Here is a 16,496-nt window from a genome sequence, read left to right as displayed (position 1 = left end):
AGCACTTTGTAATGGAAACCCATACTTTTCAGCACAATTTTCAATGAAGTTTTCCCACCCCTGAAAAGTTCACTTTCTTTTAACGATAATTGCAACTTTGCTATGGTAGGCTACTCTTGCCTGCTGCAGTAAGCATAAAGATGACTCAAATACCATCACTCTGAAAGGAATCCAAGTCTGTTGGGGGGGGGGGGGGGGGGTGAGGCTGCCTTTTCTTCTTTCCAGGAGTTAGTAAAATTACATTATCCAATCCAGACGCCTCTGAATCATTACGGCCTGCATCTCCATCTCTCAACTTTTGCAGTATCACCCCCTTACCTGTTACTGTTCTTCCAATAAGTCTAAGAGTTTTTCCTGTGTGTTTTACTACTTTATTGGCAGGAACCGATGGCCGTCCGTGAATACTTACATATTCTCTCCCTGCTCATAAAACTCAATAGTTCTCTGTAATAACTCCAGTGCCTGGCTGTTTAGCGGCACATCTTGACGCAACATATTGTACGAATGATCTCTTTTCTGTGACTTTTTTCTCATGTCAGAATTTCCTGAAGCATAGAACAATGCAATCACTCAGGAGAAACCAACCACAATATATGTTGCTTATGTACACACAAAACAAAGCCAGCAATGCGGGAGCTTTGACGTCATGACAGGAAGTGATTACTGCACTGGGACTGATTCATGCCACACACCTGGCACCACATGCTTCTCAACCTTCACTCGGTAAACTGTTATCCTGCCAACCTGAAACACACATATCAAGGGCAAAGTTTCACCGGCCTCAGTATAGACAAATTTGGTCGCCGAGATATCAACCTGAGTTCACTATAATGCTCCTTAAATGACTGTACACGTTTCTGGCTCCAAGACATGGACAATCATACTGCTGGAAGATGACATCGCTGTTGGGGAAGACACTGAGCATGAAGGGAAGCAGGTGGTTTGCAGCTGTCAGCATGTCTCTGATTACTACCACAGGTCCCGAGCAAGCTCAGGAGAATATCTCCCACAGCATAACACTGCTCTCATCAGACTGCATCCGTGGCATGCTGCACGTTTCGAGCCGCAATTCGCCTCAGTGGTGGCATTTGTCGAGTCGACCGTCAACCTAATGTAGCAAAAATATGATTCATTCTGACATGTTTCCGTTGACCGATGGTCGAATCCTGATGGTCTTGTACCCACTGCAATTCACTGCAGCTGTAATTGATGATGTCGTTAGGTCAACATGTGAACATGTAGGGGTGGTCTACTGCAGAGTTCCACGTTCAACAGTGTACGATGAACAGTGTGCTCTGAAACAATTGTGTGTGCACCACCATTGTGCTCTTTTGGCAGAGATGCCACAGATCACCAGCTATCCTACTTTACTGGCAGACAGGCCTTCGAAACCCACATTCTGTGAAGAGTTGTTGACATCCCACCATTTAGCACCTAGTGGTAGGTTCACTGTCCTCCTGCCTCTTTCCACAGGTGCTCATTACAGTAGCTTGTGAACATTTGACCAGTTTCATCATTTTTGAGATACTCTTTGACAGTCTCTGCATAATGATAATAACCTGCCTTTTGTCAAAGACACTTATCTCAATGGATTTCCCTGTTTGTAGCCCGTATCTCCACTCGGGTGATTCTGCGTCCAGATCTGCTCCACTTACATACCTTTCTTACCGCATTATGTTCCCGCAATGACACCAGGTCGCATCCAACATCGTGGTGGGCAGTGGTTACAATGTTTTGAATGATCAGTGTACTCGCAATATATATTTTATCGTAATAGGTGCTGGAAATGTCCTTCATGTCCTGGAACAAACATCTCAATACGTTTCTTCATGTTAGCTGCTACTTTTTGGATGGTCACTACACTTATGCGGTATATTACACCTTTTCCATTGTGCTTCAGTTGGTCAGTTGTGTGAAAGCTGTTATTATAGACAGTATCCTTGACTTTTCCCCAAAGAAAAAAAGGTTGCAGAGAGATAAATCTGGGGATCTAGGCAGCCACAGATCATGTAAAATAACGTCCCCCCAAAGAACTTGCACAACATTATCGTGCTGCTATTCACCTCGTGCACTGTTGCAGTATTTTGCTGCAGCCAACAATATCATTCATTGTCCACTAACATAGCAGTAAACTGCATGATCATGTCATGGTAAAGTTCAGCTGCTATTATTTCCAAGAAAAAGTTGGGCCTACAATTCTTTTGGATGAAATTGCACACCAAACTCCAACATTCTGTGAATGTAGCGGGGTCTCTTGGAAAACATGAGGACTTCCTGAACTCCAATATCTGTCCTTCTGATGGATTACATAGCCACATAGATGAAACCATGCTTCATCAGAGTAGAAAACAGAATCCATCACCAAAACACTGTTGTGAGTAAGGTGCAAGAATCATTGACAGTAATGTAGACTTTCTCCGCTTATCGGGTTCTGGAAGTTCATGCAAAATGTGAAAGCGACAAGGCAGAGTTTCAGCTTCTTTGTGAGTTTCAGCTTCTTTGTTGCTTTGTGAACACTCCTGTAAGACATTCCAGTTTGCTGAGACAGTCTTCATATTGACTTCCATGGTGAAAGTAACAATGAAGCTCATTATTTTCCAATGAGGCATCGCTAAAGACTGAAGTCCGGCCAGAACATTCACATTCATACACACTTCCAATTGTCAGTCATTCTGAAACAAGCTACTGTGTGCGAAATCATTGATTTGTTAGGCAGCCTTGTTTTAGGAAAAGCTACAGTAAAGTTTCCCTGACATTTTGAGAAAGATTTTGAGTTGAAGTAACTTTGAAGAATGAACACATGTTCAACGTGGGAAAAACTCGTGTTCATTTGCACACAGCTAACTCAGCACTGCGATCAAAAGGGCAGAAAATTACTTGGATATCATTTGTTGTGCATCTCCCATAAAGTCATCCGGTGCCAACACAATCATTTCTGGCAGTAAGAAATTATATTTTCCACCACACTATTTTTTTTTTTTTTTTAATTTAGCCGCGTGTAATTTCTGTATAATGAAACATTATTTAAAGTGAACAGGCCAATTGAATAAACAAAAAATTGCTGAAAATTTCACTAGTAGTTTTTAATGACAACACATTTCTTTGTTCTGCTAACAGAGGTAATACAGATTAGATGTGTAGCATTATATATATTCTGTGATACATAGCAATTTTTGCATGTGCAGCAATTGCCTATGGAAATTGTGTATATTACATACCTTACACTGATTGCATACACATACACATACACATATTCCTCCTTCAGGAAAAGGCAGCAAGGGACAGAAAAGGACACCAGATGCACTCGGTGTGTATGGCTGGGAGTCTCATTCAACATGTTGAAGAGGCTATTTCAGCAGCCATTGAGGGAACGGGGTGCATCCAGCTGCAGATTGTGCTGCAGGTCAGAACAAATGATACCTGTCATCTGGGCTCCGAAGTCATTTTTGGGTCATTCCAGTGATTGGCAGAGATGGTTGAGAATACTAGCCCTGTGTGTGGAGTTGCAATGAAGCTCATAATTTTCAGCATTGTTCTTCCCAGGACTGATCATGGCCCTTTGCTTCTGAGTTGAGCGGAAGGACTGAACCAGAGACTTCAAAAGTTCTGTGACAAGCTAGGCTACTACTTCCTGGACTTGCGCCATAGGGTTGAAAACTGGAGGCTCCCCCTAAATGGGTCGGTGTGCACTACACATCAAATCAGAGGCTGAGCGTGTGAAACCTGCTTGCACTTTTCTCACTTTACGTACTGAAAGCTTTGAATAAAGGCTGCCAGATAGATGCAGTATTTCTGAAAAGTATTTCACTCAGTATCACTCCTATGCTTATTGTCAAAAGTATGATCATATGGGGTATCAAGCAGAATTTGTGACTGGAGTGAGGATTTTTTGGTAGGGAGGACACAGCATGTTATCTTGGAGTAATTATCAGATGTAGAAGTAACTTTGGGTGTGCCCCAGGAAAGGGTGTTGGGACTCGTGCTCTTCATCTTATATATTAATGACACTGCGGAAAATAGTAAAATCAGGCTTTTTGCAGATGATGTACTTATCTATAATGAAAGAAGCTGCGTAAATGTTCAGTCAGATTGTGATACGAGTTCAACGTGGTGCAAAGACTGGCAACTTGCCCTAATGTTCAGAAATGTAAAATTTTGCACTTCACAAAATGAGAAAAGATAGCGTTCTATGACTAAAATAGCAGTGACTCACTGTTGGTATCAGCAAACTTATACAAATACCTGGGGGTAATACTTTGTAGGAATATAAAATGGCATGATCACATACATTCAGTTGTGGATAAAGCAGATAGTAGACTTCGGTTTACATTGGGGAAGTGTAATCATTCTACAAAAGAGACTGCTTACAAATCACTTGTGTGACCCATCCTAAAATACTGCTCAAGTGTGTGGGACCCATACCAGATAAAAGGGGATATTGAACATATACAGAGAAGGGCAGCACGAATAGTCACAGGTTTGTTTAGTCATGGTAGAGTGTTACAGAGATACTGAAGGAACTGAAATGGCAGACTCTTGAAGATGGAGGTACACTATCCTGAGAAAGTCCATTAACAAAGTTTCAAGAACCAGCTTTAAATGGCTACTTGAGGGATATACTACAACCTCCTATGTATCGCTCGCACAGGAAATGTCAGGAAAGATTAGAATGATTACTGCACGCACAGAGGCATTCAAACAATCAGTCTTCCTCTGCTCCATATATGAATGGAACAGGAAGAAACCCAAATAACTGGTACAGTGGGATGTACCACCTCAAGGTGGTTTGCAGAGTATAGATGTAGATGTAGATTTAGATTGATCCTATAGTCATATTCTGCATGATTATTATGAAATATCTTCATTTGCATATGCTAAAAGGCATTATATGTAAGGCAGGTGGCAGTATAATGATATGAAATTCGCATATGCATAAACACCACAGCTAATGTCTGAAACTAGTCTGTAAAATAAACTACTACCAAGAGCAAAATTCTTAAGGCAAATACCAAGAAACAGCTTACATCAAACAATTATTTACTAATATGGCACATTTTCAATGAAAATTGTGGTTCACAAAAGTTCTTTCAGTTAACAAAGCTCACAGAAATCTGAGAGTTTGTTTACATCAAATTTTGTCAAAGATTAGCAACAAATAGTGCTTCAACAGTTTTCAGCCCCAGGCTGCGTCTCTTTGGAACATAAGCCTCGCCATCTAGTTCTGTTTTTCCACCATCTTTTTGTGTTCACTCTAGTCCAGTACTCACCTCTTTTTTGAGCACACTCCTCTACACCTTTCAGCCATCTGATATCTATTCCTTTTTCTTCCTCTTAGTCGTTTCCTTCACATCTCCATTTCATGTATCTTCTTCTTTCCATCTTCTTTAAGTGCCTGTACATACATACATGACATGGAAAGAAATAGAAATGGCACTGGACGAGATGAAAGGTGGAAAGGCACCAGATGCAGAAAAAACAAATGTCGAAATGTTGAAGGCAGCAGGGGAAGTTGCAAAACAGTGGTTGTATCATGCGGTTTGGTGGAATAAGAAGACTCCAGAAGGTTGGAAGAGGGCACTAACTGCCCCTGTGTTCAAGAAGGGAAATAGGAAGGATAGTAGAAATTACAGAGGAATCATTCTGATACCATAATGTGCCAAGGTATATGAGAAAATCCTGGAGAGCAAAATTCGAACAAGCATTGAGAACAAATTGATAGAGGAACAGCATGGCTTCAGACTTGGGAGGTCAACTATTGGCTTCACATTTGCAGTGAGGCAGCTCAAGGAGCACAACTATGAATTTGGGGAAGACCTCGTGATGGTCTTTTTCGTTAAGGCATTCGACAGAGTGTGTAGAAGAAATGTCTGGAAAGCACTAGAAGAAAAAAAGGAGTGGAGAAAAGACAATAAGCAGAGTGGAGGAGATGTGCTGTGGAAGTCTGAGTTGTGCGAAAGTGGGAAATAAAAGGATGGATTGGTTTAGCAAACAAATTCTGTTAAACATTGCAGTGCATAGTCATGTCTCCTCTTCATTGCAGTCATGGATGAGATAATGGCTAAGGTGGCAAAAATAAATAAATAAAAAAACTGGCAAAGACAAGATGAAAGCAGTGGTGCTTGTGGATGACTTGATGATCTGGGGAAACAGGAAGGAGGAGATTAAAGAACAGCTGGATGCTTGAGAAGAAACTGTGAGAAAGTAAGGAATGAAATTTAATGTAAACAGTTGTGAGATCCTCCTGGTTACAACTAGAAAGAAACAGACTGACTAGCAGAATAAGAATTGCAGGTGAACAATTGAAATGGAGAGTATCAAGTACTTGTGAAGTGTGATAGAAGAAGATGGAAGAAATGAGAGAGATCAGTGAATGTGGCAGACAGGCAGAAGCATTCCTGCGAAGTGTTTGGAGCCTATTTGGAACAAAGACATAGTACAAAAAACAAAGTAACACACACATACACACGACTGCAGTCTTGGGCAACTGAAACCACACACACAAAAAAGAAAGTAGAAGTTACTGCATCCCAATACTGATCTCTGCGTCTGAAACATGGGAAATAAAGAAAAGAGATGTAAGCATATAACAGATTACACGCATGTGAAATGAAGTTCCTTTGAAGTAGGATTGGAGTAACAAGAAGACGCAGGATGAGGAGTGAAAAGGGCAAGGGAAATAGTGAAAGAGGAACCCTTGCAGGGTGGGATGGAAACAGTTTTTAGTCTAATAGAATGATATTCGTACTTGCAAATTTGTTTTTGGGTTTTAGGACTCTTTACATGTGTCATTTAAAGGAAATGCTTCAGGCTTTGATTCGACCTTTCCATTGTTCTCACAGTATGAGCAGTTTTTATGAGGCCTAACGTACTAGTTGCCACACACACACACACACACACACACACACACACACACACACACACACACACACACAAACACAAACACATGTGGCATGACACATCTTCGTGCGAACAGCCTGACTTAAAAGATAATGCACTATAAAGTTATTCCATGCTTTCAATGTTAACATTTTAACAGAAAATATTTTCAGTTATAACTCTTTTTTAATAAAACTAAATAATTTTTAATTACGAGGTGCGACCTGCGCAACGTCTCGCTGGACGCTGTGCTGGGGTCACTGCCGCAGTTGGAGGAGCTCGTCCTGTCGGGGACGTCGGTCGTGGGGGGCCAGTCGTGTGCCGCCAGCCTGCCGCCCGGCCTGGCCGAGCTGCACCTGTCGTGGTGCGCGTGGGTGGACGCGGCAGTCGTGCGGGAGCTGCGGCACCTGGGGCGGCTGCGTGCCCTGCGCCTCTCGCGTTGCGGCGGTGTAGTCGGCTGGCAGCAGCTGGCCGCGGACCTGCTGCCGCACCTCCCCGCTCTCGAGCGACTCGACGTGTCGGGCTTGGGCGGCAGTACGGGGGACGGCGTGCGCGACCTGTCGTTCCTGCGGCACTGCCCACAGCTGCGCACCCTGGACGTGGGCGAGAATGCCGGCCTGCCGCCCGCCGCCTACTCCGACCTGCGGCACGCGTCCGGCCTCCGGCACCTCGACCTGCACGGGTCCGACTTGGAGGGTGTGCCGCTGCAGGAGACGGTGGGACGGCTGTCTGAACTCGAGACACTCACCGTTTACGGGTGCCGGGGTGTCGGACAGGAGGAACTGCAACGGCTCACCACATTCCTGCCGAAACTTATAATAAAGGGCAAGGTGCGGCCATGATATGTGCCTTCGCGTCGAATGTCGTGTGCACTCGCGTGGCCGAAGAAAATTTGCTCCTTTACATCCTGTATGCATTTGTGTCAAAATGTCACGTTATGTAATTGATGTAATATCACGGATGCAAAGGTATTGGGAACAATACTGAAATACTATTTATTCTTATCATAAGGCGAATTTCAAAGCTATCTTCAGACTATACGCAGATAGCAAACATTTAAAGATATTACACAACAAATAAAAGCAAACAAACTAAACCCAACAGAATATTTGTTGCCCAGTAACAAACTGATAAGAAAAGAAGTTCTTTTCCCTTTGTGAAAAAGTACCTACTACATAATAAAAAGGAGGTATCTTCTGGTTGCTGTTGTGAAATGGAAATGCTTCATGTACTGTGACAGTTATTTACGAACTGTGAGTATAGCATGCAAAACTCTTTCAGAGTAGTTTAATTAGCACAGTAACACTGTTTAAAACATTTTGGAACAGCACGGTTATGATATGTCGTAAAATTTATTTGGAGTGCGTTCACAGCACCTTGCTTCTGGTAAGCCAGAATTAAAATAAAGTCGCAGCTTACATCTTTGCCTTCATCAAATCTGCAGCAGTTCTACTCAGATGATTTAGTTTGTAAACCAGAAATAATAAAAAAAGGTTTTACTCAAGGTGATAAAGGATCGTGCTCCAGTGCTCTTCACCATCATTGCAATAATTTGTTTTGCTTCAATTTGCTTCTTAGTAAATCATCTAAATTGGTTTCATCTTCCAGTACAGCTATAAAAAAAGGACAGAATTATACTCATTTTGTTTAGCCAAACTGCTGGTTCACTAATTTCACTGCTTGAAAATACTTTCGCTAATCCCAAAATAATTACTGCTGCTCTTGCATCAAAAATGTATTATGTGAAAATGGTGAACAGCCAGTAATAAACTTGTGACAAAAGATATTCAAAGCCAAATTTTTTATCATACCGAAAGAATAATTCCTTCACTGGGAGGGGAGAGAAATGATTTTGGGGAGCTTAAAAAGGCAGGACAAGTTGCTCAAACCCCAGGAAGATAGAAAGCCACCTGTAGTGAGGATGAGAGATGGAATGTATGAAGGGGGCCAGGGGGGTGAGGGCACAACAGAGAAAACAGGCAGTGAGCATAATTTGAGCTCAAAAGAAATCGGATATCATGAATGGAATGCTGACCACCATTGAATTTGAAAAGATTGATTTTGTGAAACCTGGCTTATGCTTTTCTCGACATAACATCCTGAAAGCCATTGATAAATTCGGAAGTAAAGTTCTATGTTCTGACTTGGCAGAAAATCCTAAGAAATTTTATCAAAACAAAATGTCCAGACACTCTGTGACCAAAATCGTACTTAACAGAGGATGACAGACTAAAGGCCGAAATACTAAATGTCTTTTTTTCAAAAGCTGTTTCACAGAGGAAGACTGCAATGTAGTTCCTTCTCTAGATTGCTGCACAGGTGACAGAATGGTAGATATCGAAATAGATGACAGAGGGATAGAAAAACAATTAAAATCGCGTAGCGTTCCAAAAGATTGGAAAAGGGCACAGGTCATCCCCGTTTTCAAGAAGGGACATCGAACAGATGTGCAGAACTATAGACCTATATCTGGAACGTTGATCAGTTGTAGAATTTTGGAACACGTGTTGTGTTCGAGTATAATGACTTTTCTCCAGACTAGAAATTTACACTATAGGAATCAGAGCATGGGTTTCGAAAAAGATGATCGTGTGAAACCCAACTCACACTATTCGTCCACGAGACTCAGAGGGCCATAAACACGGGTTCCCAGGTAGATGCCATGTTTCTCGACTTCCGCAAGGCATTTGATACAATTCCCCACTGTCGTTTAATGAACAAAGTAAGAGCATATGGACTATCAGACCAATTGTGTGATTGGATTGAAGAGTTCCTAGATAACAGAACGCAGCATGTCATTCTCATTGGAGAGAAGTCTCCCAAAAGTAAGAGTGATTTCAGGTGTGCCACAGGGGAGTGTCGTAGGACTATTGCTACTCACAATTTATATAAATTACCTTGTGGATGACATCGGAAGTTCACTGAGGCTTTTTGCGGATGATGTTGTAGTGTATAGAGAGGTTGTAACAATGGAAAATTGTACTGAAATGCAGGAGGATCTGCAACGTATTGGCATGGTGCAGGGAATGGCAATTGAATGTCAATGTAGACAAGTGTAATGTGCTGTGAATACATAGAAAGAAAGATCCTTTATCATTTAGCTACAATATAGCAGGTCAGCAACTGGAAGCAGTTAATTCCATAAATTACCTGGGAGTAGGCATTAGGAGTGATTTAAAATGGAATGACCATATAAAATTAATTGTCGGTAAAGCAGATGCCAGAATGAGATTCATTGGAAGAATCCTAAGGAAATGCAATCCGAAAACAAAGGGAGTAGGTCACAGTACACTTGTTCGCCCACTGCTTGAATATTGCTCACCGGTGTGGGATCCGTACCAGATAGGGTTGATAGAAGAGATAGAGAAGATCCAACGGTGAACAGCACTCTTCGTTACAGGATCATTTAATAATCGTGAAAGACACCGACAATCTTTCTTTCCACGAACAATACGAGACTGGAATAGAAGGGAGACCCGATAGATGTACTCAAAGTACCCTCTGCCACATACTGTCAGGTGGCTTGCGGAGAATGGATGTAGATGTAGATCAAGGGAGTCAGGTAGGTGCATAACTTCCAAAAGACATTTGACTCAGTACCATAGATGTGCTTATTAAAGACAGTACAATCATACGGGGATAGAATGAATTTTGTGACTGGGTTGATAATTTCATGGTGGAGAGTACACTGCATGTTATTTTTGATGGATAATTATCAACAAATGTGAAAGAAACTTTAGGTGTGCCCAAGGGAAGTGTATTGGGATCCTTTCTGTTTGTGTTGTTCAAGTTTTGTAGCTTAATAATGGCAACTATTTATGTACAACTTATACATAATAGATATATGTTTCAAAGTTTTACTGTCCTTCAATGTTGTCACTAGCATTGTGTATAATGCATTGCCAGTCATGTGAAAGTCATAGGATACACTTAGCAGTGCATGTTGTGTCGGTAATTTGAATGGAACCGTCTACCTCTGCTCGAAGTATCTCTGTGGCACTTCTACAGCAAATCCTGTGAAGTGCTTCCATCAGTTTAGGAATCGAGGTGAAGTTCTGAGGGCTGAAGTATGGGGAGTTTGGTGGATTGTACATCACTCCACAGCCCTATTGATCGAAAAAAATCTGTCACATCTTGAGCCACATGTGACAGAGCACTGTCCTGCAAAATGATGGGTGGGTCCTGCAGAAACTGTCACCACTACTTCTTCTAAACTGTTCATTTTTCGAACACAGTCTGCAATCAGCTGAGAGAAAGAAGCATACATTATCTGAGCTCAGGAAAACTAGTATGGGGTGGGAAGATCAAAATACAGTGTGTGGTGTAACAGGCTCTGAAACACCTCGAGCCGAGCTGTAGAGCGTGCTCGACAATTGGGTACTCAGTGTCCCCAAGGCAGATAGTTGTTTTATGTCTGTTAATGTACTCAGCCAGTTTAATGGTGGTCACGACTATACAGGGTGATTTTTTTCCACCGTGTTCGAACTCTAGAAATTGATCCATGTGAGGATATGGAATAAAAATGGTCTAATGAACGTATGTCTGGAAATGCATGGTTTCAATACCAGAGACTATTTATTTAATCATACTCTGTTCATGAGACTACAGCCTAATACGCACTGTACAAGGTTCATTCAAGTTCTAAGGCCTCTGATTTTTTTTCTAATTAACTACTCACCCGAAATCGATGAAACTGGCTTTACTTCTCGACGTATTCGCCCTGCAGACGTACACATTTTTCACAATGCTGACGCCATGATTCTATGGCAGTGGCGAAGGCTTCTTTAGAAGTCTGTTTTGACCACTGGAAAATCGCTGAGGCAATAGCAGCACGGCTGGTGAATGTGCGGCCACGGAGAGTGTCTTTCATGGTTGGAAAAAGCCAAAAATCACTAGGAGCCAAGTCAGGTGAGTAGGGAGCATGAGGAATCACTTCAAAGTTCTTATCACGAAGAAACTGTTGCGTAACGTTAGCTCAATGTGCGGTTGCATTGTCTCGGTGAAACAGCACACGGGCAGCCCTTCCCGGACGTTTTTGTTGCAGTGCAGGAAGGAATTTGTTCTTCAAAACATTTTCGTAGGATGCACCTGTTACCGCAGTGCCCTTTGGAACGCAATGGGTAAGGATTACGCCCTCGCTGTCCCAGAACATGGACACCATCATTTTTTCAGCACTGGCGGTTACCCGAAACTTTTTTGGTGGCGGTGAATCTGTGTGCTTCCATTGAGCTGACTGGCGCTTTGTTTCTGGATTGAAAAATGGCATCCACGTCTCGTCCATTGTCACAACTGACGAAAAGAAAGTCCCATTCATGCTGTCGTTGCGCGTCAACATTGCTCGGCAACATGCCACACGGGCAGCCGTGTGGTCATCCGTCAGCATTCGTGGCACCCACCTGGATGACACGTTTCGCATTTTCAGGTCGTCATGCAGGATTGTGTGCACAGAACCCACAGAAATGCCAACTCTGGAGGCGATCTGTTCAACAGTCATTCGGCGATCCCCCAAAACAATTCTCTCCACTTTCTCGATTGTGTCGTCAGATTGGCTTGTGCGAGCCCGAGGTTGTTTCGGTTTGTCGTCACACGACGTTCTGCCTTCATTAAACTGTCGCACCCACGAACGCACTTTCGACACATCCATAACTCCATCACCACACGTCTCCTTCAACTGTCGATGAATTTCAATTGGTTTCACACCACGCAAATTCAGAAAACGAATGATTGCACACTGTTCAAGTAAGGAAAACGTCGCCATTTTAAGTATTTAAAACAGTTCTCATTCTCGCCACTGGCGGTAAAATTCCATCTGCCGTACGGTGCTGCCATCTTTGGGACGTATTGACAATGGACGCGGCCTCATTTTAAAACAATGCGCATGTTTCTATCTCTTTCCAGTCCGGAGAAAAAAAATCGGAGGCCTTAGAACTTGAATGCACCTCGTACCATGCAGCCATAGCCACAGTTACAGTATGCATGGTTTCCTCCTGGAGGGTGTTACTGTTTCTCATATGTCGTGCCCTAGTCCCTCTCTTGCCATAGTAATTGATAATTTTGTGTCCAGTTCACTTCTCTTGTTGACTCACCTTGTGGTGGATGCGATACAGCTTTGTATACAAAGGTTCCATATTCGAATTGAGAGCTTGAAAACATGGTGTTCACTTACAGAAAGGCAAATGGCAATGGGCAGCAGGCAGCAAGGTTGCGTCAGGAGACCTATCCTTGCCGATAACAATCACAGCATTCAGTATTTGTACCAGTGTTTCACCGTTTGTCTGAGACAGCGCCATTTGAGGAAGCAGGAATCGTGAAGAACGTACCTGAAATGTTCAGACACGAGACTTGTGAGTAAAATGTGATTAACACTGTGCAAGGTGACCAGTGTGTCAGTACCAGGCTGTCGGCCCACCTGTACAGGGTAAGCCAGACGACTGTGTGCAACATTCTCCGTGACAGTTGTTCCACCCTTATCACCTACAATATGTGCAAGGCTTACTAGTGACAGACTTCCCACATTGGGATCAGTTCCGTTTGTCGCTGGTTTCTTCGCCAGACAACCACAATTCCAGAATCTGTGTCGTCCGTCGTGTTCACAGACGAGGCCAGCTTTACACGGAGTGGTATCTTGAAGTTTCATAACAGTCATCTGCGGGTTAATATACAGAACCCCTATGGTACGGTGACAGTGAATCTTCAGCATCAGTGCAGCTGGAATGGGTGGGCCGGGACAACTGGCAACCGTATTTTGGGACCAGTCTTCCTTCCACATTGCCTAACAGCCTGGAACTGTAGGCATTTCTTGTGGATGACTTTGCCTCCCTTGTTAGAAGAAGTGCCTTTGATGATTCGTAGGTTATGTGGCTGCTACGGGGGTCACTCCAAAAGAAATGCACACTATTTTTGTAAAAGTACAGTTTTCATTCTGCACGTGTGAAAGTTTTACAGTTTGTAGATAAATCCTTCCCACTTGTTTTCAAACTTAGTTCAACCTGTCCCTGTGAGTGGCGCCATCACAGCATGTCTTCAAGATGGCTGCTACACTTGATGCTCGTCAGAAGCAACGTGCTGTCATAGAATTCCTGTGCTGTGAAAACGAGACAGTGGGAAACATCCACAAGAGGTTGAAATAAGTGTACAGAGATGCTGCTGTCGATCGCAGTACAGTTAGTCGGTGGGCGAGCAGGTTACGTGATGAAAGCGGGCACGGCAATATTGAGGATTGTCCTCGCAGCGGCAGGCCTCGTACTAAACACACTCCAGACAATGTGCAGGGAGTTAACGAATTGGTGATTGCTGACAGACGCATCACAGTGAACGAATTGTCATGCTACGTTGGGATAGGGGAAAAAAGTGTTTGCAGATTACTGAAAGTGTTGGCGTTAAAAAAGGTTTGTGCCAGGTGCGTTCCCAGGATGTTGACAGTGGCTCACAAAGAAACAAGAAAAACGGTATGCAGCGAACTTTTGGAACAGTACGAGAATGGTGGAGATGAATTTCTTGGAAGAATTGTGACAGGTGATGAAACATGACTCCATCAATTTTCACCAGAGACAAAGAGGTAATCAATGGAGTGACATCATGCAAATTCACCCAAGAGAAAAAATTTCAAAACCACACCTTCTGCTGGAAAACTTATGGCTACGGTGTTTTTCAGTTCCAAAGGACTCTTGCTTGCGGGCATCGTGCCAAGTGGAACCACCATAAATTCTGATGCATATGTGACGACACTGAAGAAACTTCAAGCTCGACTGAGTCGTGTTCGACCTCATCGGCAAAAGCAGGATGTTTTGCTGTTGCATGACACTGCACGGCTACATGTCAGTCAAAAAACCGTGGAAGCGATCACAAAACTTGGATGGGAAACACTGAAACACCCACCTTACAGTCCTGACCTGGCTCCGTGTGACTATCATCTCTTTGGGAAACTGAAATACTCTCTTCATGGAACAAGGTTTGAAGATGACGACTCCCTTGTGCACGCTGCCAAACAGCGGCTCCAACAGGTCGGTCCAGAATTTTACCGTGCGGGTATACAGGCGCCGGTTCCAAGATGGCGTAAGGCAGTTGAGAGGGATGGAAATTATGTGGAGAAATGAAAATATTGTTCCTAAAGGATGTATCTACACACTGTAAAACTTTCAAACATGTAGAATAAAAGATGGATTTAAAAAAAAATAGTGTGCATTTCTTTTGGAGTGACCCTGGTGTATGATGGTGCTCCGGCGCCCTTCACCATTAATGTCCCGATGCATCTCAATCGTGTCTTCCCTTGTCGATGGATTGGACGAGGGGGTCCGGTTGCATGGCCTGCTCGTTCAACGGATCTCAACCCATTTGATTTCTGGTTATGGGGCCATCCCAAAGGTATCGTGTATGCAGAGCCAATTCCAGATGTGGAGACACTGGAGCAGCGTACCGTATTTACTCGAATCCAAGCCGCACTTTTTTTCCAGATTTTGTAATCCAGAAACCCGCCTGCGGCTTAGAATCGAGTGCAAAGTAAGCGGCAGTTCTGAAAAATGTTGGTAGGTGCCGCCACAACTTCTTCTGTTGAATTATGTAGCGCTACACAGGTATGCTTTGCAGGCACAAAGATAAATACTGGCGACAAAACCCCTGCGTCAGTAAATTAAAAAAAAAAAAAAGTGGAAGACGAGCTTTTTTTCACCACCCCGAGTTTCAACCACTGCATTTTCATACATTATCCAACGAAGTAAATACAAATTCCGTATTGTTCCGAATGTAGCAGCATTTCAGCGTACTACGAAAATCCAACTGGCAAGATTGTTTGAATTTTTTCCTACCTGGGACATGAGATCATTCCTAATAAGAACTTTTATGAATTGTGAAGCATCTGCAGTATTCTCTTCACCATAAGAATAATACGAATATAAACATTTTGCCATGTATTCTTTCGTGTTTGCTGCTATCTCATTTAAATCCTGTCTGCCTAATAAACTACGAAACTAGAGTGAGACAACAGCAAACGCGGAATAATATACATATCATGTCATGTTTATATTCATATTGTTCTTATGCCTAATAGTGATACAGTCAGAAATGAAGCACGGCAATTGACAAGATTTTTAAATCTAAGATGACTAATTTCCGTACAGAATGTAATGTACTACAGAGGCGTCTGCAAAGATTTTCAACCGGAGAAAAATTTTCGCTACGCTCTCGTTCAGAACATCTTCTGTCATACTCAGTCTATTATTTGGTTCTTGTTGATCATTATCAAAGAAAGCACCAGTGTAAGTAACAGCAAATAGCAAGCAGTCTCTTGCCATTGTTCCGCTAATGAGACAATTGCTCTTATTTTTTTTATTTTTTCTTTTTTTTTTTCTTTTTTTTTTAGAAAAGCGACTGTTGCACGCACAAAAGCAAGCCATGCCGCGAGCGGCGGCAGGTCGTTAACACTGATTATCAGAATGCGACAAACAATGCATGACACAGTACAGTAATGCATTTTCAGGTTAGAATGACATGAACACCTATAACAAAGAGAACGGCACTTGCCAGATCAAAGAAAAGTTAGCAATCAATTCAAACCAGACGAAGCACGTGATAAAGGAAGGGTACCCGTATAAATATGGACGGAGCACCTGACGCTTAGCAAT

General features: G+C 42.8%; 1 protein-coding gene and 1 long non-coding RNA gene across 8 annotated transcripts in view; one reads left to right on the top strand and one right to left on the bottom strand.

Annotated features, from left to right (window-relative positions):
* The window catches only part of LOC126426830 (F-box/LRR-repeat protein 14-like), a 624,998-nt gene that overhangs the window by 43,450 nt on the left and 565,052 nt on the right, over positions 1-16,496 (top strand). For 2 of the 3 annotated variants that reach the window (XM_050088853.1, XM_050088852.1), the window contains exon 3: positions 7,094-8,129. In XM_050088853.1, coding sequence (XP_049944810.1) covers positions 7,094-7,718 — 625 coding nt within the window. In that variant the 3' untranslated portion in view covers positions 7,719-8,129. The remainder of the gene's footprint in view (positions 1-7,093; positions 8,130-16,496) is intronic. The other variant, XM_050088854.1, reaches the window with a different exon arrangement.
* Positions 1-16,496, bottom strand: part of LOC126426836 (uncharacterized) — a 409,903-nt gene that overhangs the window by 80,215 nt on the left and 313,192 nt on the right. The window lies entirely within an intron of this gene.

The sequence above is a fragment of the Schistocerca serialis genome, chromosome 11, assembly GCF_023864345.2.
Source record: "Schistocerca serialis cubense isolate TAMUIC-IGC-003099 chromosome 11, iqSchSeri2.2, whole genome shotgun sequence".
NCBI classification, from domain to species: domain Eukaryota; kingdom Metazoa; phylum Arthropoda; class Insecta; order Orthoptera; family Acrididae; genus Schistocerca; species Schistocerca serialis.
This window is presented reverse-complemented; position numbering and strand designations above follow the sequence as displayed.